At 43.4% G+C, this 27,999-nt stretch overlaps 2 protein-coding genes across 4 annotated transcripts in view; both read right to left on the bottom strand.

Moving 5' to 3' along the window:
- Positions 1 to 2,965: 2,965 nt before the first annotated feature.
- On the bottom strand, positions 2,966 to 4,359 carry LOC147427472 (uncharacterized). The gene has a single exon (XM_086497050.1). The coding sequence runs from the start codon at positions 3,718 to 3,720 to the stop codon at positions 2,995 to 2,997; it is 726 nt and encodes a 241-aa protein (XP_086353176.1). The 5' UTR covers positions 3,721 to 4,359; the 3' UTR covers positions 2,966 to 2,994.
- An 11,744-nt stretch (positions 4,360 to 16,103) lies between these two features.
- LOC147427470 (SAND family protein) overlaps positions 16,104 to 27,999 on the bottom strand; it is a 114,863-nt gene continuing 102,967 nt past the window's right edge. For all 3 annotated transcript variants that reach the window (XM_086496668.1, XM_086496667.1, XM_086496669.1), the window contains 5 exons: positions 17,325 to 17,389; positions 16,917 to 17,228; positions 16,736 to 16,827; positions 16,558 to 16,622; positions 16,104 to 16,472 (listed from right to left, as the gene is read on the bottom strand). In XM_086496668.1, the coding sequence (XP_086352794.1) occupies positions 16,377 to 16,472; positions 16,558 to 16,622; positions 16,736 to 16,827; positions 16,917 to 17,228; positions 17,325 to 17,389 (630 nt within the window). In that variant the 3' untranslated portion in view covers positions 16,104 to 16,376. The remainder of the gene's footprint in view (positions 16,473 to 16,557; positions 16,623 to 16,735; positions 16,828 to 16,916; positions 17,229 to 17,324; positions 17,390 to 27,999) is intronic.

Genomic DNA, 27,999 nt, shown 5'->3' with positions numbered 1-27,999 from the left:
ATGATGAGTTTCCTGTTCCAACACGGGATCAGTGCTTCAATGAAGACCTGATGAAGATTTGAATGCGCGAATACTGCAAACACAAGCGTTCCGAAGTGCAAAAAGCAATCAAGAATGGGTGGAACAGGCCAGATTGGCTGGCCAAAGAAGATTGGAAGAATGCGAAGAAAGTAGCGCGCGAGAATCCCGACAAGTGGAAGCAACAAAAGGATGCAGCCAGAGCGCGAGTAGAGGCAGGGAGCTCGCACCACTTGGGGAGCGGTGGATGGGCATCATTTGAGGCCGATTTTGTAAGTGTTTTCACATTGCTCTTTATGCATGTTCGATAGTTTAGGGTTTATGAGTTTTTTAGTTCTAACATAATGAAATCTTTGTATGTTTTGACAGTGGTCGATGACAGAACGTGATCCCACACCGTACGAGCGCGAGTACGCAGGCAGGAAGGGCTTAAACGCCCTGATGGACATTCTCAGTTCTCGCGGCGGCATGGTTAGTATTAGGGTTTACTCTTTTTTATTTTTTGTATTGTTTTATAAATGTCGTTATATGTTTATACTTACTAAAAGCTGTCTTATTGTCTTTTTTTGCAAAATCCGACAGATACGCCGCTTGGACACGATGAGACGTCTGACTAGACGACGTCAGTTTAGCCGTAGCTAGATAGCATTAGTTTAGGGTTTCTCATAGCTTATGTATCATGAGACGGATTTTATACGTCTTTTTGAACCATGTATATTATTACATTTGTCACCGCAGTTCTTTTTGCTAATCAATCTTTATGCCTATGATGTTGTACAATTGTCATTATTACATTTGCCAATCAATTCATTTTGCCTATGATGTGTACAATTGTCAATTTTGCAAACAATGCGTCTTGTGGGTGACTATTTTGGGTCTATTATCTACCTTTGCACTTTTTTTAAAAAGTGAATCAAGTACAATATGGTTGATGGGTGGCAGGGCATTCAATGCCCTGCCACCAAAAAAAAATTCTCTCGGGCGTCGCTATAAGCGTCGCTATTTATGGCTCTGTAGCGTCGCTATGAGCGTCGCTATAGTCTTCTGTGTAAACGTCGCTATAGGCGTCGCTATATGCGTCGCTATATAGCGACGCTCATAGCGACGCATATAGCGACGCTCTCGTAGCGACGCTCGTAGCGACGGTTTTAGCGGCGCCGGGGGTTATAAAAACCCAGTGTATTTCCGTCGCTAACAGCGTCACAAGAGCACACAACCTCTTGTAGTGATGAACACTCGTCCTGATATTCTGTTTGCTGCTAACTATCTTGGACAACATCTTGCATGTCCTTCTCTTAAGCATTGGTCTGCTGCAAAGCGTGTATTGAAATACTTGAAAGGCACTACAGATTTTGGTTTAGTCTATCGACGACAACTCACATCGGATTCTATGCAATCTCTTTCTCTTTTGGGTTACACAGATGCAGACTGGGCAAGCTCCCATTTATCTATGCGATCTACTAGTGGAAATTGCTTCTTTATAAATGGTTGTCTTGTTTCTTGGACCAGCAAGAAAAAACGTTGTGTTGCAGTTTCTACGACTGAGTCAGAATATGTTGCGGCATCACTTGCAGCTCGTGAGTTGATTTGGCTTTGACAAATGCTGGTTGATATTGGTCACTCTCCTCTTTCTAGCACACCCTTGCGGTGTGACAACCAAAGTGCTATTAGTCTTGCAAAAGACTATGTTCAACATAATAAGTCAAAGCACATTGCTGTCCATTATCATTATGTCAGGTATGAAGTACGCAAGGGAACCATTATGGTTGAACACTGTCCAAGTGACCAGATGATTGCAGACATTTTGACCAAAGGCCTCAATGAGTCACGTTTCATCCTCTTGCGCTCGGAGCTTGGAGTTGCTTCGGCCTCACTCTTTCTAGATTAGCTTCTTTTCTATTGTAATAGCTTTGTACATATGACATTGTAATCTTTTAAGTACCATGCACTATGCACACTCCACATTTGCACCTTGTGATATCTAAGTCACTTGAATATTTGTACATAGATGCACAATTCACTTTCACATCATCACCACTGGTTCATATTTCACATTGTATAGGGGCTTGGGTTTTTCCCTTGAACTCCCCAAGGGTTTTTTCATCCAAAGCTAGAGACCTTTGTTTGAGTGGGGGTGTTGGAGCTATATATGACTCACTCTACTGAACTTGGTCTCACCTATATATTTGTATCTTGTCCTCAATATGAATCAGTCTTTGGGAGCGTATATGGTTTGTTTCTTGTCTCGTCTCTCTCTCTTTCTCTCTACATCTCAACAAAAAGCCTCATGGAATTGGAAAGTCAAAGGACTTTTCATGTCATACAAAGAGGTGTTCGACATTAAAGTGTGCATTGATAAATTTCTTTTCTTCTTATTGTTTACCTTGCATCTAGCGTTTTCTTTCCTTTAGAGCTTTCTTTCAAGAAGCTTTATGCATGCACTATGGAGGTAATGAATTTATTTTTTTAGGTATACCATTGTGGTATTCTTATAATCTATATTTTGAAGATGATATAATACATGTCTACATAAGTATATCATGCATACCTAGAAGTTTGACCACCTTTAGTTTGGTCTGTTCTTCTATTATGGATAAGTAGTAAGTACCACATCATGTGATCCCAAGCATTGGTCAAGACTCTTAAGTCTAGAAGTAGAGCCCCCAAATTCATCTAAAAATGAAAAATTAATGAAATAGAATATTGAAAGGTGAAGGATTCTTAACCATATTATGTTTTATGTTCAAGCTTAGTAGGAAACATTTATTATATTAGGAAAACATATTCAAGTAATTAGTTTCACGGGATTGTGCCCACACACCCACATTCGCATGTCGCAGGGGTTGAACCATAGCGGATGCACTTAAAGCCCTTCGCTTTTACGATTCCTCTAGAAAGAGGGGGGGGGGGGGGGGGGGGGGGGAGAAAAAAAGAATACAACAATAAATATCCAGTAATTATTTAATTTTTGTCTTGTTAGAAAGAGAAGTAGTCGAAACCACCCGGAATTTCATGAGCTGGTCTCCAGCCAAGCGGGAGATAAGCACTACAGTTAAGGTATCCGCACCTGTCTTTATGATCCTCACCACCATCGCCATCATCATGCTCATCAATATCTGCAAAGAAACCATCTACAGAGTTCCTCCTACTGCTAAAAAGAACATCTCTTGGCCTCATGCTCTCACACGTGCTGTCCCATGGCGATGTTACCGCGCTTTCACATTCATCATCCACGTCCTCCTCATCATCATCATGACTACCGTTGCCTTTCTCATCCTCTCTCTTAACCTCTTTCACACGTGCGGATGAGCTTGTAGCTGGATGCAGCTGCATGGGTCTAGCTTGCTGGCACCTACTTGTTCCACTCATGCACGGCCGGTCTTGTGACTCCGCCGTCGTTGCTGGGCTGCCATTCATCGGCTTTGCACAACTAGATTGTGCTATCTCAATTTGGTTTTGAGCTGTAGTGCTCTTTGATGAGAAATCTGACTCTGTGCTTTCATGATGAATGCACCCAGTACTACTACTACTCACATTGCCCGTCATCTCCTGCACGAGAGCTCGGAAATTCGCGACGTTGGTGGATACGAGCTTCGGCGCATGGACATGGACAATCGTGATGATGGGAGAGATGGTTGGTCTAGTCTTGTGGATGTTGGACTTACTGCCAGCTCGTTTTGCAGTAATGCCTGCAGGGGCCATGTAATTATTACGACGTACAGTTTTAATCACACAGAGATAATTAAGATGCTTAAGCTGGGTAAAAGAGAGGGGGGGGGGGGGGGGGGGGGGGGGGGGGGGGTAGAGGGGAGAGAGAGAGAGAGGAGAGGGAGAGAGGGGCTTGAAATGTGGGATTTTGATAAGGGAATGTGAGTAGTGCAGCAGTGCGTGCTTTGGATTATATATAGGGAAGAGGATTAATGGATACTGTGCTTATCGCAGTGGAGTACACTTATATATTATTGAGGAAGGCAAGAGGCTGATGGATGGCAACAGCGAAGTCAGGAAAGATAGTACCCTTGAGGTCACAACAACAACAAAAAAAGGTTCCAGAAGGAGAAGGACGGCGCCCATTATAATCGTCCCGTTCTGAGAGAGAGAGAGAGAGAGAGAGAGAGGGAGAGACGATATGACAGAAAGAGAGAGGTGACATGCAGCTACGCCATTGTGAGTGTGAGTTCTTGGCAGCCAGCCAGCAAGCACAATTTAAAGGGGTTCACAATTGTGTGACATTTGGTCCAAATCATGTTCATATGAAGCAACTTTGAGAGAGAGAGAGAGGGGTGTGCATGAAGCGCGTTGCAATGTTGTAGGCATGATCAGCACGCAAACGCGTCCAGGGATCTCAAGACTCTGCTGCTCTATTAGCCTCCCTTTCACACACACGCAAGGTCTCTCTCTCTCTCTCTCTCTCTCTCTCTCTCTCTGTGCGCCGAGCAGGGCCTTCCCCATATACAATAGCAAGTTGCAATATGCATGCCTCATTCCTAGTACTAAGAACGGGCCCACGCGCTTTCATACGTTGAAACTCCAGAGTGAGTCCAGACTCTCTCTCTCTCTCTCTCTCTCTCTCTCTCGTCTCGACGACTTTGTAGATATATGCCCCACTTTCCCACGCACACCCCGACAACCACCACCATCAGATATATGCCGGATACTTCTATCAGAGCCCCCCAAATGAGGTCAACAAGAAGGAACACCATGACTCGTGAGTCTATGATCCATATGCATTATAGCCTCATAGAATAAGACCACCAAGGTTACCTAAATACCTTTGAGATGCCATCCACTCAATAATCCTTGACTCCATAAGCGAAGCTTCTCTCTACATGTTGTATACCCATGTCACTTCCTTTGTTCTCTTTCTCAAGTGACCTCTTCTCTAGGTCTTCTACTCCACTTGCACATATTTCCCTTTCAATAGGTTGAAATAAGGGCGGAGTGCAATGCTATACAGACTCGACGATGGAGAGAGGAGACTAGCTCTACTTAGATGCTCTGCTCAATTAAATTGTAGCTTCTTCGTGACATAGGATAAAGTGGTATATGCAATCTAGAATGCACATAATGTCTTTGGCCCACTCCTCCAAGCTTATGATATTAAGAACAAGGTCCACTCCATGATCTCCATGCGAGGAGTACCTATCCAAGATATATAGACACAGTCAAGTCAATTCAAGCTCTATTATGTTTACTAATGGATTGCTTAACAAACAGGCTTGCAAGTCTTTTCATATGCATTGATTAGTATCTTTGAGGTAGCTAATTAAACCTAAATCACTTGTTAGGCCGGAGGAACCTTAGTAAAAATATGAAACGATATGCGTGCTGATCCAAAACAATCCCAAGGGGTCCACCTTAAAATGTGTTAGTGTAGAACTTGAGTTCATCCGGCGGGGTTTATATAAAGAAGAGTTACAAAATTACATGTACAAGAGGGGTTTAGAAATAGAAAATTGAAAAAAATGTTATAGGTTTATGAAGGAAGAAGGGTCTTTTAATTCATGATTGATGAAAAGTGTGAAGTGTGTGTGTGTGTGTATGTAGTGGGGTTTTATAAATACCTTTAAATACACGTGCTATAGGTATTTTTGAAAGGTGGAACCTCGGGGAAAATGATACAACCCCTTGTATCGGTATGACAAAAGGAGGTCTAAAAGTCAGGCGCGCTCTGCATTCTACACATGTAACAATCAGTTCTGTGTGATACATATGATGAATGTCAAAATTATTACGATGTTCATTGATCTTTTGTACCTTACTTGTATACAATGACATAGTTTATTGTGCTCTCTGGATTCAATATCGCACATGGGTAACACTGGCGACCACGATCAGCCACGAATCGGTGGTGCCTACAAAGTCAGGGTTCATGGCGTTGATTGTTGAGTGAGGGTATCATCAAGTACACATTAGTCTTGCTGATATATCCAAAACTACTTTTCGAACCAGGTTTGGACACTACGAGTTTTTGGTTATGTCCTCTGGTTGACCAATATGCCAATTACTTTCATCACGCTTATGGATAGTGTCTTGAAACCATATTTGGGCAAGTTTGTTATTGTTTTTCTTTATGACATTCTAGTGTATAGTGCCTTTGAGGAAGAGCACTTACAACATTTGAAGTAGGTGTTTGAGTTGCTATAGAAAAATAAGTTATATGCCAAAGAATCCAAGTGTGATTTTCTCAAGGAGAAAATTCACTATTTTGGGCATGTAATTTCATCTCCTATGCTACATATGGATACATCCAAAGTAGATGTCATTAGGAGATGGACTTCTCCCAAAATTTTGGAAGACCTATAGATTTTCTTAGGAATTGCAAGTTTTTACCAGCAATTCATTAAAAACTATGTTCATATTCTTGTTCTGATGATGGACCAACTGAAATCCAAGGGAAAAACCTTTCAGTGGAGAGAAGCTCAACAACAAAGTTTTGACGCTCTCAAGGTCTCATTAGCTACAACTCCTATTTTAGCTATTCTAGATCCTATGAGACAATTTGTACTAAAAATAGATACTAGTAATCATGCTATTGGAACAGTCTTTTGTAGGAGGGAAGACCGATTTCATTTGAAAGCAAGAAGGTTGATTCTGTATATTAGAATTAATCTACTAACAAATGAGAACTCTATGAAATAGTGTCTGCTCTGAAAATGTGGTGGCATTATTTGTACGGGACTCAATTTGAGATTGTGTTTGACCATGAGAGTATAAAATTATTTACATAACAAGCTGATTTGAAGGGTCAAAAGGCTAGGTGGGTTGATATTCTTTAGGAATATAATGCAAAGCTCTGGTATCATAAAGGATGATAAAATGTGGTAGTTGATGCTCTTAGCCATATGCCTGAGATCAAGTCTCTTCTCTTCACAAAGCTTTGAAGCAAGTTTTTGTAATCTCTAAAGGGCAAATATGAGCGTGATAAAACATACTCCAAACTCTTGAGCCATGTAAAAATAATGGATCCTTCTCATTCCAATGTTGAAAGTGTGTCTTTTTCATCCACACCTAACTCTCCTCTTTGGAGTGATGAGCTGCAAAGATGGAAGAAATTTTCCATAGAAGATGGTGTTAGCAGGTTGCCGTGATGGACGTCTATTGCATAGTTGAAACTGTGTCTTTTTCATCCACACCCAACTCTCCTCTTTCGAGTGATGAGCTGCAAAGATGGAAGAAATTTTCCATAGAAGTGGTGTTAGCAGGTTGTTGCGATGGATGTGTATTGCATAGCTGAATGGCACTAACATAATATCAATACTCAAGGAAGCAACTCGAACAGGGCACGAAGACTCTTTGAGGGTGTGAACCTCAAGAAGCGAACCTACAAAATGAAGCCATCTCTTGCACTGGTAAATTTATCACTCTCAAATCTGGCAAACTGCCTATGTCCTATGTCACCGAACTCGTTCGTCACGCCATTTTGGTACTCAAACAAAGTCTAAATGCAACAAAACTTTAGGAGGAGGTCTAAGACACCTAGGAGCACTATCCTACCAACTTCGGTCGCAATCCAATAAGGTACCACAATCATGATCCATCATGATCAAGGTCTTGAAAATCACAAAAAAACATACAAGAAAGGTCGCCCTATGGTCTAGGAACACTGTCCTATGGTCGAAATATCAAAAAACAACCATTAATGCACTCAAAACAACAGATTTAGCTTGTTAACGTGTAGTCGCGAACTATAGCAAAATTGACACTGATTATACTGACATTAAAGAGAAATAGACAAGGAACACAATGCAATAATCAAAATCAATTTTGGATTACGAGAGCTTAAGAAAAATGGATTACAAAGCACGTGAGAGTAGTCGCTCTCACTCGTACGCTCAAAAACACAAAAACTTGATCATGATAATGTCTCCACTCCCACTTACACAAATTGATCTTTATACCTAGGGCTTTCTTGGCCAGTGGCCAGCCTTACAAGGCTCAGACTCAAAATAAGACTTTACATTCTGATTTTTCATAGATTGGTTGAGAGATCATCCTGCTAAAATCAAAGACTCTCATATAGTTACAAAGCTTTTTCGCAAAAATAATGATGGTATATTAAAATTTTAGGGTACATGATGAAGGGATCGACTAGGAGGGTCCCCGTCTAGTCCATCTTCGAACATTCCTCCCTTCTTAGTCTTTGCACGCCCTTGTGTAAGCTCGGTCTTGGTCTTGGTCTTTGTCTTTGTCTTTGTCTCTGGGTTTGGTAGCAGCTGGTTTTCGATTTGATTGTTGAAGTCTTTAGCAACCAGAAGTTCTTTTCTCCAATGTCCTTATGTGTTAATTAAACTTCTCTGCTCTCACCGCTATCTCTGCTTGGATGGCCAAATCCTTGAAAGGATTGTTCATCAAAGTGCTTTGATAGTTGATACAACAGACGTGCAGATCCTTTTCCATGGGGTTGAAGATGGTGGAATCCATCTCAAAGAAACCTGTCATGAATGCCTCCTCAAATGTTTGCAGATATTGCGAGGGCAAAAACATGACGCAAGCGTACACCCCCATGATAACGTTACAGTTTGGTATATTTATTTCCATATTCCAACATAAACCTTTTCTGCTCTCAAGAAACACCTACCATGGGTTCTTCGTTGCTTTGATCTCCTTGAATGTTGTGATGCATGTAATAATCATTTTTGCAATTTTGACCACCATCTAACAAGTGGTCCAAGACATCAAGCATTTGTGTAACCACCTCCTGTAATGTATGGACCATGTAATGTTTGGACGGTGGGAAATTACCAACCAACTTTGATATTACAGTGTAGTTGAGTGCACTGCCTTTTGCTTTGCCAATTACAGTATTTGTCCCAAGATCGCCTTCTAAAAGTGAAATAGAATGTGGGATTGATCTAGAGAGGCTGCAATGCATTTTTGTAGATGGTCTCATGCTCTGGTTGCTTGTCAAACCATCTATCGCCATAGGTGTTGATTCTCTAAATTTGCTAGTCCCTAGTCCACTCTCAGAATCCTCCTTTAGGTTTGGCTCAAGAGTGGGCAATAATTTATTCTTCCACAAGATAGCCTCTTGTTTCATGAGCGGTAAGGGAATCATGTCATGACCAAAAGTATGTATGACTTCATCGAGCGTGATCATTAAGAGGGCTGCTGATTTCAATACCTTCGTATTGCATGTACTCTCATTGAGAAGGATCTTGTACGTTAGGGTTCCTCGATGGCATTTGATGTCTCTTCTATTGATTCAAAATCATGGAGCCCTCCCTCAATAGATGCGCTTGGCAAATCTACTGGGGGTGGTCTACCCTTGTGAACTATGTCTCTATTATATGTGTTGGTTGAGTTGGCACAACTGCTGCATAAGATAGCTCTCTTCATTCTTAAGTCATAGGATAGCTTAAATACTAATTTTTACCTTACTAAAATCCAATATTATATTTGTAACCACATGTTCTTTGGTAATTCTAAGACCATAGGATTGGCTTACATAATCATGTATATCATCCCTACAAGTTTCGTTGCATTTGCAAATGGTAGAGATTGACTCTCGGTCATAATTTAGTCTTTGGTAATTTTGGGGTCATTTGAGACTCAAAACTTTCCTATTGATTATTGAGTGAATTGATATTGTTTTCCAAGAACTTGACAGGTTCTTGTTGCCTCCATGTCCTAGTTGGGTCTACTACATCCCTTGTATTGGCATTAATGTGAGGTTCTAAATCTGTCTACAATAATATTAGAGAGATGGGTGTGAAGTGCACGTGCAAGAGCATGTGTGTGTGCAGCAATGGAGAAGAGAGAAGAAAAGAGGAGACACGGGTTTTGGTGGACTCCAAAACACAATAGTGTTAGAGTTATGAGTCATTATTTTATGTAGAATGAATGGTCAATGTTAGTTCCCGATTAGTCTCCTATAGCCCAACACTCAGGCGTAGCACATTGGGCTTTACCACCCCAACAACCTCCCACTTAAAGGACAATGTGCCTTTAAGCTGGGGTGACAATGTATATATACTTACAATACAGGTAGACAATGACCATGATCATCTACCCAATGCCCATGAGTGCCCGACAATGTGCAAACCGCTCTCAAGGTAAGCCCTCTGTTAGAAGATCAGCAGGATTCTCAGTGGTGTGAATCTTGGCAAGCTGCAATCGCTTGTCCTCAAGCACCTCACGCATGAAGTGATACTTCACATCCACATGCTTTGTCTTTGCACGAAACACTGGATTCTTTGCCAATTGTATAGCACTTTGGCTATCACAATGTAACGCAGGCATCTCAACATTGACTCCCAAGTCTCCCACCAGCCGACCAAGCCATATAGCTTCCTTGCAAGCTTTTGAAGCTGCAACATATTCAGCCTTTGTAGTAGACAAGGTAACACAATCTTGCAAATGATATTTCCATGAAACTGCACTTCGAGTGAATTCAAAAACATAGCCTGAAGTGGACCTTCTCTTGTCCAAGTCTCCAGCATAATCTGCATCCATGTAACCCATTACACATGCTTCCTTTCTTCCAAAGCAAATGCACATGTCTTGTGTATCATTCAAATATCGCATAACCCCTTTCATTGCCTCCCAATGTTTTTTGCCTAGATTTGACATATATCTGCTAAAACTCCCACTGCAAAAGCAATATCAGAACGTGTAGCAATCATAGCATACATCAAGCTCCCAACTGCAGATGAATAAGGCACTTGTGCCATTTCAGCCTTTTCCTCTGCCAACTTAGGGCAATCATTTCTTGAAAGTTTCACATATGGAGGCAATGGAAGGGGTTATGCGATATTTCTTTAGCAATGTACTCAGATTGAGACAAATAGACCAATTTCTTGCATCTGTCTCGCCTAATGCGCATGCCAAGGATATGGCTTGCTTCACCCATGTCTTTCATTTCAAAGTTTGCATTTAACTCTGACATTAAGGCTGAGATTCTGCAAAGTTAAAGAGGATGAAAAATCGGTAAGGAATAGAGGGAATCGGCTTGAATGAAGACGTTTTGATAGGCCAAAAAAGATCTAAAAAAACGTGCTGCAGTTTTTGTTGCTTCTCTGTTTGCTTCCCCGTTGAGCTCCAATGGTGCTCCCAATCCCTGAGCTCTGATACCAATTGAAGTGCGCATGCGACAGCGTGCGTGTGTGTGTGTGTGTGTGTGTGTGTGTGTGTGTGTGTGTGTGTGTGTGTGTGTGTGTGTGTGTGTGCAGCAATGGAGAAGAGAGAAGAAGAGAGGAGACATAGGTTTGGGTGGACTCCAAAACACAATAGTGTTAGGGTTATGAGTCCTTATTATTTTATATAGAATGACTGATCAATGTTAGTTCCCGGTTAGTCTCCGGCCGCCCAACACTCAGGCGCAGCACATTGAAGATGGCTCACGCATTTACGGCTTTTTCCTTGTGTTAGAGAATCTGAATCTCAAGCACACAATAGTGGTGGCATTATGGTAGTTCATTGCATGGTAGTTGATGGTTGATGGTTACTACTTGTAGCACCATCGTCATTTTGCCATGGATTTTTGAACAATCTTAGTGCATAATCACATGCATGGATAACAAACAAAAGGAAAAGTTACAAAACTAAGTCGTGTATAATGCAACCAAAAAGCGAGCATTCCATCTCCATTCGGTTGTTATTGACACTATCAGAGTAGATACATGTTGTAGTAGGGTTGTGGAGGCAAATGTTTGATGAGCGAATGACATGGCTACATGCTCCTTTTTTTGGACAATAGCATTCCCAATCCTCCAAGTTATGGCATCCTATTACAAAAGCTTTGGTGCATGCTCACTGCGGTGGCGGCACTATGGATAGAAACATGGAATTTAAATGTGGAAGTTATTGACTTTGGTGGTGACAAGTCTCGTTTATAAGTGACACGGGGTGAGAGATGCGGGATCGACGACGGGGGCAATTTATCGGCGATGCGTGCGTTTTCGAGCGTCGGATTGATGCAACAAGGGGGGCAAGGTTTTATACACCCACCATCGCCATATGTGCAACGTTGCGTGGTAGGCAGGCTAGTTAAGGTGTGGGGGCATCGAGGGGAAAGTCTAGGGTTCGAGTCATGAGCGACGATGGTGGTGGAGATGGGATCAACGGTGGATTAAACCCCCCTCTACTTTGGGCGTGTCTTTTATAGACGAGGGGTGACAAGGGTAGTTTTTAGCCACGGCAGGTCCTTGTTGAGGAGGTGGAGGGCGCCAGGGAGGACGAGGGAGAGGGAGAGCTGAGCAAGGCAAATGTCTCAAACGGCAAGACATTGTAAGTCCAGCAGGCAGCGGGTCACCACCAACGTCGACTCTACATTTACTCGTAGTGCCTCCTTTGCAGATGATGCTACGGTGACTAGGATGCCATTTTTGTGCTTGCTTCCTCTCTCATGCTATTCCTTCTGCTTTTCTACACCGTGCCTTCTTCTGCTCGACTGCTTTCTTGCTTTTTGATACGCATGGAGAAACCAAAATATAGTGCATATAAACATTTTATAATATTAAACTTTTATACTTTTTCTTTTTCCTTGATGCAAAACTTTTCATGAATTTTTCATTTTTCTGCCATTGTGGTAACAAGTTACATGCGTTACCGTAGCCCGTGTTCCGAATGAGAGAAGAAGAAAGAAGAAGAGAATTTTAACGTCGTAGGAAACTAAAGATCTATCCGTGATGAGAGAGAGAGACGTGTCGGCCGTGAGCTCCCTTGACATCTCACCATCGTTTAGTATATGGACAGAAAATCAATTGCTCTTTTCAAACATTAAACAAGGCAAATCACAATTCATGCCCTAAAATATGCAATACATTAATTCTTCCCCATCTCCTTCCATCATCACAAACTCATAGCAGGCAAACACTCCATCTACATCCACAATTGTTTTAATATGATAATTGTGACAAGCTTTCAAACCCTCCAATGTATCTTGGGTCGACATTTCTGCTAGATGTGGTCCAGCTTTACCTAGCCTTGTAACACATGTTTTTAAGCCACTTGCCTAGCTTTTCATCACCTGGGCATCGAAGAGGAAGAGATCTTCTTGTAAACTTACTTCCTCATTGCAAAGAGTGTTGTATTGTGAACTCACATCAATAAGGATTGCATCTTTTTGGAAGTGTGGCTTTGAAAGCTACCTACATAAGTCGTTGTTATAAGCCACTAAGTGTTCGCTCATCGGTTGTTCATACTATAAACAACCCACTCATTTTATAACCCAGTATGCTCCATCGCCACTGATAGCTCCACAAGCCTATCTCCTTGACACCTCAAAACAATTGCTACCATTTCACAACATGTAGCTTCTAAACCATAATATAAGAATATGTTGTTTCCAAAACAATTGACTTGCCTCCCTACTAGTGTCATAGTTTCACCGTGGATGCCACTATCTTATTCCCAAAGTTTTGTTGACGAATCATCCTACCAAAAATTCTTGCCTCTATAATATCAACTAGTCAATTCAATTAGACAAACCAATGCTTGAAATTGAACCCGGTGCTTGTTGCTCCTATAAACATATGCATCCCTCTGCCCCGCCCCCCCCGCCCACCACACACACACACACACACACACTTTCAACTTTGAGGCCGGGGGCAGGGGAGGTCACCTGTATAAATTACGTATATCGCATGCGTTCAAGGACTATTTCTGAAAGCCTTTATCTGTGAAATTTTTACAAATAAAATACACACTTTTCCTATTCAATCTCTAAATTTTTCCTATTTTTTTACAAACAAAATACACACTTTTCCTATTCAATCTCTAAATTTTTCTCTCCATTTTATTGTACTCTTTTGAATATGAAAATGTAACAAAAAAAAACAATTAAATAACCCCTTCTGTTGCATTCACGTGATAGTCACATATTTATCAAGTGACCACCCCCCCCCCCCCCCCCCCCCCCCCCCCCCCCCCCCCCCCGACTTTCAATACCACTTTGTTCATTACTCTTGAAAAAGGAACATCAAGTGACATCCAGTATGCATCTTCATCTAGTCCCAATTCCTTCCCAAAATAAGCCTCACCTTTAGTAACAAGAATCATGAAATTTAGCTAGATTATCATTGAGACAATTCTCCACAATCTTTAACCTTATGAAAATATCCTAGAGACCTTCGAAGAGAGAAATGGGATACCTAATTTACTACAGGTGGGTGATGGAAAGGTTCTTCATCATCTTTTGTCTTCATACACACACCCACACAAGCCCTTGAGGAGTTTTTAACGTGGTGAAAAAAATCCCAAAAGACCTTAAATATCTGTCGGTGAGACTTGAAGTAAAACAAAAGCACAATTATTAATGGAAGAACACTAGGTAACTCATAATAGAATACTCAAACCCCCTTTGGCTACTCAAGTGGAATCTAACGTTTGAGGGTTGTTTCCCATGGTTATATGGTAGGTTTCCCACTGTTATCAAGTCATGTTTGCCTCCACCACATGGGAATTATGTATTGTCTCTACTTTCAATTGTAACTATTAAAAAAAACAATGCATCCACAACCACTTTCTAAACACATAAGTAGAACCTTTATATGAACTCGCATATGGGACCAGATACAAAGTTTTCCCTAATGTGTTTTCTCTTTGTGTTCATCACACTCAGTGCTCCCAATAGTCACATGATTTCATGTCGTGAATGCATGTGAAGTACTCATAGAGAGGTAGAGGGGACGTTCAACCTTTTTTTTAAAAAGACAACACTTTCCATTAAGAGCTAGCAAGTGCCACATCATATGAATTTCTTGGCAAGAAGGTTAGAGGAGACCTCACCTTAAATTTTGCTTTGTAGTAGTTTTCTAGGTAATATTTTCACAACACTATGTTGGAAAATGCAATGTTTGCATCTTTACGAGTTGTAAGATGTAGTACCATTGAATTCTAGGAATGGATGAAGCGGGCTTTGGTGTCCTTTAGGTCTCAAGAGCTTGACCTTTTTTAAGCAAAATAGTGTGTATACAAGGCAACTGTGAGACTCTCAAAGTGAATCCTTTCATTTATGATTCTCATTTTGTGAGCGAAATTTGTTTCGAGTTACCCTTGAGAGAGAAGGCTATGGTTTCACTAAGCCCTCTATGCCCATGTGTTTCCATTGCAACATTTCTCTACTCTAGTCTTCTCGCTCAATGTTGCATCACTTGCATTGGGTATGTTCTTTCTTCCTCGATGTATGCATAACTTGGTTTATGCATTTGCTTGCCCTTTTGACTCATACAATCCCATTTTCTTTCTATTTCCATATGCTCAACTCATATGCATGTATGTCTTTGGATTAATGTGTGGTAATCCAACTTCCTTTGGATTTCATGACTGTTGAAGACTATGTGGAGGCCAGGATTTGATGTGCTAGAAGAGTGGTGAGATTTGAGGATAATTAGGAAAGGTGACCATTCTAGTGTTTTACTACTCTGTTGGTTATATGATTAACTCAAAGCATCCTCTTCCACTTCTCCATAAATAGTCTCTCAATCATTCATTGCCTCCATGCTCTAGTTGGGTACATACGGACCCCATATACATCAGCTAGTTGTGTTTGTACCGTCGGTTATGATGTTGAGTGTAGCTCTATTTCATAAGGCGACTTGGGGTGCACGAAATACTTAAGATGTGGCATGACGAACGTGGATGTTGCTTGGTAGTGACACGAATGCAAGCTCCAATGGTCAAGGTTGATTGTCTTTCATACTGGCAGCACTTCACTCTTATCTATTTGAACAATAGGACAAAATCTTGGCCGGAATTTAGGATTGGATTGGGCGTGTACGGAGTGAGCTTATCTCTTGCTCATACTCATCCTCCGTATAAAAATGGAGTGTGGAGAAACGATAGGATCCTACCCTTTAGGCTGGATATTAAACACAATAAGGTGGGCCTTCAACTTGGTGGCTTTACAGATTGGAGATTGGATGCACATGGTCAAAGGAGGAAGATAGGCACGAAGCAATTTGACAAATAGAACTAGGAAACCAGAATGCAAAACATTTGCTCATGTGACATCTCCAGGTACAAGACGGACCATAGACCAAGACACAATTGTCTGCTATCACATGTTTCTTGAGCATACTCTTTGTTGCAAGCCAAGGATACTACTATTTGTTGCAAGGTGAATGATACTTGCGCCCTGGACACAATCGTAAATCAAAAATTATTTCAAGCACAATTACTGTGTTACAAATTGGTCAAGAGATCTCTGGTATTATGTGTCGTGAAAATAACAGCCCCCAGCTTTTCATTAACTGGGTGCATTACAATCTTGTCAGAATTACAGAGGGAGTACAATTTTCTTCCCCAATGAAACCATCAATGGCTAACTTTGATGACATGACACCAGTGTCAGCCTACAAAAAAAAAGACGGCAAGAAGGTAAGGATTGACTCTTCTCCTCCCTGACTACCTGTTATTTACCAGTTAAAAGGGCTGGCTCCAACAAAGAAGAAGTCATTCTCCACATCACGAATCCATTGACAAACACGGTTGCATACTGTTATGGCAGAGCTCTGCAAGTGCACACAGAAAGTAACATGTATGAGGCATATGTGAATGGTGATCCAATCAAGGTTTAAGTACTGCTGAAAAAATAACCTTCTCAGCCAATGGGTCGAAAGCTGCGAAAAATTCAAAATCGGCAGTACTCCAAGCCAACAATACTGAAACAAACAAATTTACAACACATTAGACAAGGTTTGTTGGAAGGATAGCTAAGCAAGTGCTGGTTGGGAGATGGACCATTGCTACTTGAGGCTGTGAAAAAGCCCCTTACCGTGATTCTCATCTCTCCTGTATTGCATTTGATGTGAGCCTCCTGGTGCACCATGCATGGAGGCGTACAGCCTCTCATAAGCACGAAAAAGTCTGTCCCAAAATAAATGCATCTTAAAAAACAAAATCCTCTTATTTTTTAATTTGAATATAGCGAGGGAAGGTTTGCTAAGAAGTAAGACCTTTTCTGTGCTTCGGGTGTTTGTGTAGGAGACGAAAACTCTGACGCAACATATTGGTCCAGGTAGACACTTCGATAGATAAAATGCCAGAGGCCTGCTGCACCACCAACTCCAGGCCTCTCCTTGGTACCAGCAGCAGTAGAATTGGATGCTTTACCATCGCCAACGGTTCCGACCCTTTTAGATCTGGGAACTGATCCATAAATACTATCACCAGCAGGCAAGTCCTCAACACGCAAACCCCCTCTTGCAACTGAGTTTGAAATATCCCTCAGAACATGAGTCTCCATCAAAAAGCTCTCAACCCTTGCCCTGAAAAACAAAATAGTTACCATGCTTTGATCTTTGGTCAGAACAGAATAAACCCAGGCCAACAATGGCAGTTCTGAAAAGCAACAGACAACTCGCCTGCAATCCTTCAGATGGAAAAACGCCTCTGAGTTCTTCGTTATCAATATCAAGCATGTGTCTGTCTGCCAAGAACAAATGGTACGAATGAGTACCATGCTGTCTACGCATTAATGTGCAACAAAAACCAGACATTCATATTGCATTCTTCAAGCATTCCTATTATATGATGATGCATAAATATTGAAAACAAAGTGATTGTATTTACGTAGATACCTTCTAGACTTCTAGTAGTTTGATTTTAATCAGGGGCTCCAAACGTCAGTTGTGGAAAAGGGACCAGAATAGACATGACACAGGAGAGTTGTAGACAAGCATTACTTGAAACACTTCACAGATACAATTGCCTTCAGGATAACCAGGCTGTCAAAAAGGTTTTATGTCAATCAGCAACTTTTTGGAATACCCCTGATTATGAGCTGCTTCGTCACCTGTCCTTGCCCTCCCTCTCCTTCAAAGTTCACTCCCTGTCCCTACCTTGCACTTGTCCTTGCATGTTATAGTTTGGCATCCCTCTGGATTCATCCAGTTGGTCCCGGTACCTCCCAAGGACACGTGATAGGGAGTGAGGGCTGTTTCGTGGCTGTGCCCAGCCAGATTGAGGCAGTTTTCTCATGTCAGGATTTTCCCAGCGATGTATAGCCCAGGAATTCTGGCTCTATCTGTCCCATATAGGCTCCTGTAGGCTTGTGATATTTTATCCCAGCCCTGACCTATTTTTCCCTGGGCCCTAAATGGGCTTGCTGTCTGATTTTCTCCCATTTCCATGTTTAGCCCATTTTTCCTGAGCCCTAAATGGGTGGGAGGTGTGGATCGGGCAGCACCAACTGGTGCCTTTATAAAAGGCAGGGGGAAGGGTAGGCCTGTCATGTGTGCTCAGCCCGCAGGGCGCACCCCCATGGGGCAGCCCTAGTTTGGGGCTTCTGGGCAGCCTATTGGGAGGGCAACTGTCACAAATTGATGACGTGGCGTGCCCAGCTGGTAAGAAATGGCCAACGGGACAAGAGAAATTGAACCCAAAAAAACTTAACTTATGGAGCACCGGCTGAGGGGCCTAAAACCCTACAAGTTAAAAGCTTGAACTCTGAGAGAGATTTCCATAAAACGCCCCGACTGCTGATGTGGCAGGGCTCTACGGAATGCTGACGTGGCACTGTACAGAAATCCCGCTTTTTGAGCTGAGAGTGCCACGTGGCAGGCTGTGCAGATTTCCACTTTTTACGCTGCTGGGATTTGGCAGTTTTACGCAAGTTTTTTTGTAAGCAATGCTTTTGGGGGTGCAGTGGTTTGAAATAATGCTTTTAGGGCTCTGCTTTTGGGCACCCCTTGTAATGTTTATAAGTATCCCTAGGGTCACCCTCTGAAGCATCTCGACAGAGAGTCTCAGAGAGAGTTGGACCCTCACAAGTTGTACTTTGCGAGCATAATAAAAAGGAAAAACTAGTAGGGGTATCAGACTTTGGGGCCAGAGCATCTTGGCTCGGAACTCGGCCATGCCGTCTCTCTCTCTCTCTCTCTCTCTCTCTCTCTCTCTCTCTCTCTCCCCCCATGTACTACATTTTTTACCCCCCCATTAAAATAGGATGGAGCTAGCTAGATTGATGCATTTGCATGATTGTACTACCATATAGACTTGCACATATCCCTAGTACAAGAGGCACACCCAATCCCTATAGATCTCAACACCCACCAGACGTCCTTCTCTCTTTTATTTCATACCAATCTAAACTATTTTGTCTTTTTCAATACACATTGGACATACACACATGTAAACTTGATTTGTCTCATATGCCGACTTCGGCCTCACATAGATGTTAAAAAGTTCTCTCTCTCTCTCTCTCTCTCTCTCTCTCTCTCTCTCTCTCTCTCTCTCTCTCTCTGTTGCGCCTGAGTACTGCCTGCGAAGTCTTCTTTGCGAGTGCTGCCTCACCTGAATCACCTGTGCACTGCCCCTGCTCACCCCATCGCAGGCAGTTTTTTGCGCGCTGCCTCACCTGAGTCACCTGCGTGCTGTCCCTGCTCACGCCACCCCTGCTCACCCCATCGCAGGCAGTTTTTCGTGCACAACCCACAGCGCCCCCCCCCCCCCCCCCCCCCGGCAGGTGCAGGGAATTTACAACTTTCTACTCAGCCCTTCAGGACATTGAAAACAGAGGGTGCAAAATTACAAAATGTCAGAATTTTACAGGGAATTTACAAAAAATTTGAAAACTGCAGAAGTCACAGAAATTGCAAAATTGACACGTGCAGAAAGCAAATGTATGCCATGTAGGCTTAGTGTGGGAGAACATGTATGCATAATGCGGTGCGTGTAGGTTGTTCTCTCCTCTCTCTTAGAAAGTGAAACAAATAAGGCAAGAAAGATGGCGGTGCACTACATGGTCACAAGCAAGAGGATGATAGCCATTGAAAGGGAGTTGAAAGAATGCAAAGCTCACATGGATGAATGGAAGAAAGAGAAGAACTCAATTCTTGAATGGAAAAAAAGGGAGGAACAGGCGAGGGAACTAGAGCGCAAGGAGTTCCGGAACAAAATTCAAGCTCTAAAAGGTAGCATCTCAGCCCTTCGGAAGTAACTCGACGAAACCAAAGAGGGAGGACGCCTTGAAGATGGAGAAATTCAGCCATCAATGATAGATGAGCTGAATAGTATATGAGCACAAGTCAAAGAAATAAAGGAGGAAGGAGAAAAGAAGACCTCATGGGTGGAGGTTCTCTCCAAAACGCAAAAGAAGATGGAAGAGGCTAAAAAGTGGATTGAAGTTGTCAAGAAGGGAAAGGGCAAGGACATTCCGACTACACCCGACATCATCAACAAGACACTACAAGAGGAACAACAAAGAAGGGTACGCGCTCTACACGTGAGAGTGACCGGCCTAAAAGATTCAGATAAGCCTCATGTCAATGATGGGGGTGGAGAAGCCTTCGCACACACAAGCTTGCAGAGTGGGCAAGAAGACTGAAGGTAATGGGGAGAGTTCAAAAGAACGGGCTCTCATTTTGCGCTTTCCCTCCATGGAAGAAAAGAAAGAATTTTTAAAGAAGAGGCCAACCCTCAAGAAAACAGGTATCTTTTTAGGAGATGACCTTACGCTCTCACAGCTTGCACATATGAGAGAGGTCATGCCGGAGATTATAGCAGCAAGGGAGAAGGGAAAGTTAGCCTTCTACAGAAATGGACAAGTAGTGATTACAGAGCACCGCTCTACATGACAGTGCGAGACCTATGGGACCACTCTCAAGATGGCGGTTAGGAACTGTAATGGTTCGTATAGACTTAATGTCGGGGCCTTTGAGGACAGCTTCAAAGACAGAGACATTGTTTTCTACTCAGAAACTCATCAAGCTCCAGGACAGTTGATGCCGCATATATCAAGATACAGATGGGAGACAGCTTGCCGGACATGCACCAAATCTAAGCATGGGACTAGAGGACCAGGAGGTGTAGCAGTTCGTTTCAGAGAGGAGCTCCAGCCACTACTGCACATGGTTCAGAGAGATGATCAGGCCAGATACTTGTGGGTGAGGCTGAGGGTAGATACTGGACGTTTCTTGTACATCGCCATATGCTATTTTCCTCCCAGCACTTCAGTATATGCTTCACCCAGAGGACAATCTCCTTACTCTGTACTTGATGATGATATTTGGGAGTTCTCCAGGGATGGAGACATCATACTTTTGGGGGATTTCAATGCCCGTACAAGCAGTTCACAGACGGTCTTCTATGACACCTCAGAGGAGATGCTCAGAGAGCTAGAGCCAGAGAAGATGGGGCTTGAGAGATGCTCACACGACAGAGAGCATACAAAGTATGGGAGATACCTGAGGGAGATGACGACTACTCATAGTTTAGCCATACTGAATGGCTTACCGACTTTGCCATCGTCTACAGGTTTTGTTTTCCACACAGACATGGGTCCAATACTATAGACTATGTTTTGACACATACAAGCTTTATCTCTCACATTCAGAACTTCACAGTGGGGCCCAGGCCTGTTGGGATAGCAATAGATCATGCACTTTTGACATTATCAGTCTCCTTTGAGTACAATACATCTCAGGCCTCACGGGGTGATAGACATCCACGCTATACTTTTACACCAGAGACTGACTCAGTCTATGCAGAGGAGATACATAGGCTTTTATGCACATCAGAGCCAATATACACAGTGGAGGAGATCACATCTATGCTAAAAGTGACATTACATGGGGCAACGACAGACGCATACCCACACACTCAACCTGGTCAGAGACGTCGTTCCGGGCACATGCCTCAGACAGCTGGTATGATGAGGAGTGTCGACAGAGGAGAGCTCAGATACAGCGGGAGCTTGCATTGGGAGTGATCACCTATAGACAGTCTCGTATTGCTACACGACGACTAGTGCGACGGAAGAAGCGAGCTTTCTTGGTCCAGATGGAGCAAGATTTATATCAGCTCTTCCTTAGTAGAGATTCAGGAGAGGCTTGGCGTCTATTCCATGAGCAGTCTCCCCCACGAGTGATTACTTCTACAGAGATATGGGGGCAGTATGCAGCATCTTTATACATTGTACCTGGACAGCCACCACACCAGATCCACCACAGCCATTTCCGGCAACAAGCACCTTCTTTACCACTGAGATGGTAAAGGAGGCCATTGACAGGATGAAGACCAGACGGGCACAGGATCATGAGGGTTTAGTAGCAGAGCACATTATACATGCTGGGGATTTGTTGGCACAGATGCTTCCACGGTTATTCAACCGTGTCATGTGTGAGGGCTTTCCTGAGTCTTGGAGATTATCTACTATTGTACCTATCTTCAAGACAGGAGACCCCACAGTGCCAGGGAATTACCTTACTATCATGGTAGGACACACATTGACACGGTTGTATGCATCCATCCTTCAACAAAGGCTGAGCAATTGGGCAGAGATTATGGGCATACGGGCACTTGGGCAGGCTGGTTTCAGGAGGGGTTTCTCCACACTTGATCATGTCTTTACACTCAGAGCTATCATTGAGGAGGGTCGAGCACATGGTAGACAGATATATTGCAGCTTTGTGGACTTCCGCAAAGCTTTTGACACGGTACGGAGGGCCAGATTGATGCGCCGACTTATGGAATTGGGGGTACCCACAGAGCTGATATGGGGGATTATGGCATTATACAGTTCAGTGATGGGTCATGTACGCACATCAGAGGGGATATCTGACATAGTTCACTCCACTATCGGAGTGAAACAGGGATGCCCATTGTCCTCTACTTTATTTGGCATGTATATTGACAGAGGAGGAGATAGAGGTGCTCAGCTTGCGGGGACATGGATCCCTCTTTTATTGTATGCTGACGATATCGTGTTGATATCAGACTCGCCAGAGGGTATGCAGAGACATTTGAACGCATTGCATAGTTTTGCAGGGGATAGTGGATTGTCTGTCAACCTTGGTAAAACCAAGGTCATGGTATTTAATACCATGCCACAATGGGTTAGGAGATCAACACCTACATTCGCATATGGGCAGGACAATATGGAGTACACTGATGCATACACATATCTTGGGGTGGTCTTTAGTGGACCGAGGTTCACACTGAAAGTGGCAGTAGACACTAGATTGACTCGTGCCTATGCAGCCCTAGGCGGTTTAGAGAGGATTTGTTCGCAGGTTCAGTTCCAGGAACCTCGAACAAAGCTCTGGCTTTTCGACACTTTGGTCGCTTCAGTTATGCACTACGGGGTTCGGTTTGGGGACTGTCTGTTGACAGTGCTGGATGGAGTAATATGGAGAGACCCTTGATATCTATGATTTCTAGGCTGATTAGAGCCAAGGCCTCAGTTCCACATGACATCATACGAGCAGAGCTGGCTACCCCACCTATGGAGGTTGAGGCACTCACCAGATCAGTATCATTTGTACACACCTTATGGGACACCACCAGGGACAATTATGCTAGGCTTGCTCTTGAGTCATCCAGACAGCTGGCATTACAGGGAGATACATCATGTTGGTATGCACAGATGGGCTCATGGTTTCAGAGGAATGGTTTCAGCATGGACAGGCTACCCCCTTTCCAGTATTCTCTTGATGCACCATCTTTGGCTCTTACACGGATGGAGACTACTAGACTCATTCGGCAAGATCTTATCCAGCTTGATAGCAAGAGGACTTCGATAGAGCCATCACGGGAGTTGGGTACGAAGAGGGCTTTCTATAGAGAGCATCTTCTCCAACTCACGACAGACGGATTTGTCACACGGCCCAGCTACATGGACACACATCTATCTCATCGGTTACAATGTGCCATAGGACAGATTCGCACATCTTCACACCAACTTGGGATTGAGACAGGTAGATTCAGAGGCATACCAGCAGACAGTAGGATATGTCAGTTATGCCATGCAGAGCCAGAGACAGAGTTTCACTACATATGTCACTGCACAGTCTACTATGAGATACGGGGACGCTTTCATTGTTTATTCAGAGATGGTTTTGACTCGTTAGATAGAGTCATGAGATATCAGGATCAAAGATGTCTCGGATTATTTCTACTTGAGATACAGAGACATAGAGACTCTATTGAGAGGGCAAAGACAGAGACAGCCCGAGAGATGCATCTCAGATTCTTCAGTCTGAGTACCATAGAGGCAGAGGGGACACCACCATCACAGAGCTCGATTCCCACCCATACACACACCAACGGTACTCTCATTGACTGAGCTATAGAGGTGGGGAGATCGACACGACCGCGACTGAGGAGGGGAGCCACGCAGCACCGGCGGAGATTGCGGCAGAGGATCCCCAGGATTCTAGCACGACACCCAGAGTGTCGATCAAGATAGGCTTCATGCTACTGCTATATTATATCATGGTGACACTTATCCCCACTTTGTATTTTTGCGGCATGATACCATTGCTCAGCCTACCAGCCACCCATAGGAGTCGGTGGTTCTCCTATCTCAGTTATTAGTTTATAGTTTTCTTTATTTGTACCCATACTTGGTACTAGACTCATCATTGTAATCAATTGGTCTCATAGGTCATTTTGGCCTTTTGTAGACGTTAATATATCATTTCATTTCTCTCTGCCAAGGTAGACACCATGGCAAGAGGATCTACTATAGCTTTGTGGATTTCCGCAAAGCTTTTGACACAGTGCCGAGAGCCAGACTTATACGCAGACTACAAGACATGGGTGTGCCTATAGAGCTGATATGGGGTATTCTGGCTTTATACAAGACAGTGATGGGGTGAGTATGCACTACTGAGGGAATGTCTGACATGGTCCACTCAACTATTGGAGTGAAGCAGGGATGCCCCCTATCTCCGACTCTTTTTGGGATGTATGTGGATGCGTTTTCACACTATGTAGAGTGTCAGGGAGACAGAGGGGCTTAGCTAGTAGGACATGGATTCCGTTGTTACTATATGCTGATGAGATTCTGTTGATTTCCGACTCTCCAAAGGGGATGCAACGTCATTTAGATGGTTTGCATACATTTGCTCACTACAGTGGATTGTCTGTCAACCTGGGAAAACCAAGGTTATGGTGTTCAACATCACACCACAATGGGTCGGCAGGTCAGCACCCACATTTACGTATGGCCAGGAAACTATGGAATACACAGATGCATATACCTATCTTGGGGTAGTTTTCAGTGGACCAGTGTGTTCACTAAGCAGAGCATCAGAGACTAGACCGACAAGAGCATATGCAGCCTTGGGAGGACTAGAGAGGATGTGTTCGCAAGTTCAGTTTCAGGAACCGTGAACAAAGCTATGGCCTTTTGACACTCTAGTGACCTCAGCTATGCCCTACGGAGTTCACGTATGGGGACCCTCAGTAGACCATCATGGGAGATCTGGCAACACAGATGGATGGAGATCTATGGAGAGGCCTCTGGTCTCTATGATCGCTCGGATGATTCGGGCTAAGGCCTCAGTGCCGCATGAGATTATCCCCCCCCCCCCCCCCCCCCCCCCCGGTGGTTGAGGCATTGACTAGATTAGTATCCTTTATCAATAGTTTATGCGATCTCCTCGAGGACGGATATGCTCGGCTTGCCCTAGAGTCATCTCGACAACTAGCGCTATAAAGCGATACAACATGTTGGTATGGACAGATGACAGCATGGTTTCAGTCACATGGTTTCAGCATGGATAGATAGCCTCCATTTCAATACTCCCTGGATGCACCCTCCCTCTCTCTCACACGGACAGAGATAACCAGACTCATACGCCAGGATCTAATTCATCTAGATACTAAGAGCACAAGGATACAACCGACACAAAAGTTGGGAACGAAGATGGCCTTTTACGGAGAGCATCTTCTCCAACTCACGGAGGACGGTTTTGTGACTAGGCCTGCATACATGGATACGCACTTATCTCATGGGATACGATGCGCTATTGGACAGATACGCACTTCCTCACATCAGCTCCAGATCGAGATTGGCCGATTTTGAGGGGTACTAGCAGGGGCCAAGATGTCACCTATGTCACTTAGAACTAGAGACAGAGCTGCACTACACATTTCATTGCCCGGCGTACTATGAGATACGCGGCCGCTTCCATTGTCTATTCAGAGAGGGTTTCGGACCATTTTCTAGAGTCATGAAATACAAGGATCAGAGATGTCTCGGATTGTTCCTGCTAGAGCTACGCAAACTTAGGGAGAGCTTGCTGAGGACATTAAGGGAGAGACAATCTCAGAGACGAATCACAGATTTCTTTACACAAGCCAGGGGAGAGGCAGAGGAGCAGTCACCACAGCAGATCTTAGAGCCCACCCACACTAGAGGTACGTTGATTGACCGAGCCATTGAACTAGGCAGATCCAAACGCCCACGACCTCCCATCATCGACGAAGGCTGCAGCATAAGATACAAATCACTCTAGAGTACTGCCCATGGAGGATGTTGATGAGATTTGACGGCGACCGATGAGAGATTTCATTTGAATCCACAAATCCCCCCCCCCCCAAATCTCATTTCAATTTCGAATCAGCTTCAGATTCATAATGTTTTTAGTGTTAGTTCTTTGTACTTTCCGTACTCAGACATGATATCAGATTCACCAATTGTAACTTTTTGGTCTCATAGGCATTTTGGCCTTTCGTAGACGTTAATGTAACATTTCATTTTCTCTCTCTCTCTCTCTCTCTCTCTCTCTCTCTCTCTCTCTCTCTCTCTCTCTCTCTCTCTCTCTCTCTCTCAAATGTGATAGATTGGTTATGCCATTTGCCTCTTGAATCACAGGTATTGAGTTCAACTCTCCTCGTCGGCTAGATCTTTAAGGTCTCTTGGGATAGTTTCCTACGACGTTAAAACTCTCTTCTTCTCTCTCTCTCTCTCATGGGTTTGGACTCTCTCACTCTTTTTAGGGTTTTCTCATGTCTTTTTTGCTGTTTTTAGGGTTTCGTCATTGTTTTTTTTCTATTTTTTAGGGTTTTGAAACTGTTTTTTTCTGTTTTTAGGGTTTTGCCACTGCTTTTTGCTGTTTTTTAGGGCTTCGTCACAATTTCTTGCAGTTTTTTAGGGTTTCGAAACTGTTTTTTGTGGTTTTTTTAGGGTTTGGCCATTGTTTTTTGATGTTTTTAAAAGTTTCGAAGCTGATTTACTCTGTTTTTAAGGGTTTCACAAGCGTTTCTTGTATTTTCTTGGTTGTTTTAGTCTCTCTCTCTCTCTCTCTCTCTCTCTCTCTCTCTCTCTCTCTCTCTCTCTCTCTCTCATGGTCTCCCTCCATTGGGCTACCCATTGACCCCCTTTCACATGGCCTCTCCAATGGCTATAGCCCGCCTCCTCTCAACATGAAGTTCTCGATTACCAACAAGCGGATATCAACACTTGAAGTTGAAGTGAAGGAGTGGAAGAAAGAGATGGAGGCAACCTTGCTTCAAAAGATGGAAGAATAGAAAGAGGAGAAGAAGAACCTATGCGAAAGGATTTCTCGCGTCGAAGAGCAAGCGGCTTCACAAGAAGCCACAATCTGAACTCTCCAAGGTGAACTTCTTGCAGCAAAATGTGGGCGCTCGAAGAAGGCGAAATTCAGCCATCCATGATGGAAGAATTGAATATCATGAGAGAAATACTGGTTATCAAGGAAGAAGAGGAGAAGAAGTCAAGGGCCACCGTCATCTACGCAACACAAAAGAAAGTAGAAGAGGCCCAAAAATGGATTGAGGTCACCAAGAAAAGGAAAGGTAAGGAAGCTCTTTGTACACCCACTCTTATTAACATGACCCTCGAAGAAGAACAAAGGAGGATGCGGGCTCTACATGTGAGGGTAACCGGCCTCAAGGACATAAACAATGTGGAAAAAGAGGTCACAATCCTCACATCCATATGGGGGTGGACAAGCCTTCACACATAAAGGCATGGAGAGTGGGCAAGAAGAGTGGTAGCCTCGGAGAATTTTCAAAAGAGAGAGCTCTCATACTACGCTTCCCCTCCTTGGAAGAGAAGAAATTCCTGAAAAAGAGGCCTACTCTCAAGAAGACGGGTATTTTCCTCGGTGATGATCTCACTCTCTCACAGCTTGCGCATATGAGAGAGGTAATGCCAGAGATTACGGCGGCAAGGGAGAAGGGAAAGACTGCCTTTTACAGAGATGGTCGCGTGGTGATTGTACAGCAGCACTCTACATGACAGTGTGAGACCTCTGGGACCATAGTGAAGATGGCTACTTGGAATTG

Source organism: Adiantum capillus-veneris, chromosome 23 (genome assembly GCF_014529385.1).
Source record: "Adiantum capillus-veneris isolate H3 chromosome 23, ASM1452938v2, whole genome shotgun sequence".
NCBI classification, from domain to species: Eukaryota; Viridiplantae; Streptophyta; class Polypodiopsida; order Polypodiales; family Pteridaceae; genus Adiantum; species Adiantum capillus-veneris.
The sequence above is the reverse complement of the archived record's forward strand: the minus strand, read 5'-3'. Positions and strand labels throughout refer to the sequence as shown.

What these genes read in the sequence shown, in the direction of transcription:
- LOC147427472 (XM_086497050.1), bottom strand. Translation starts at nt 3,720, where the DNA reads ATGGCCCCTGCAGGCATTACTGCAAAACGAGCTGGCAGTAAGTCCAAC.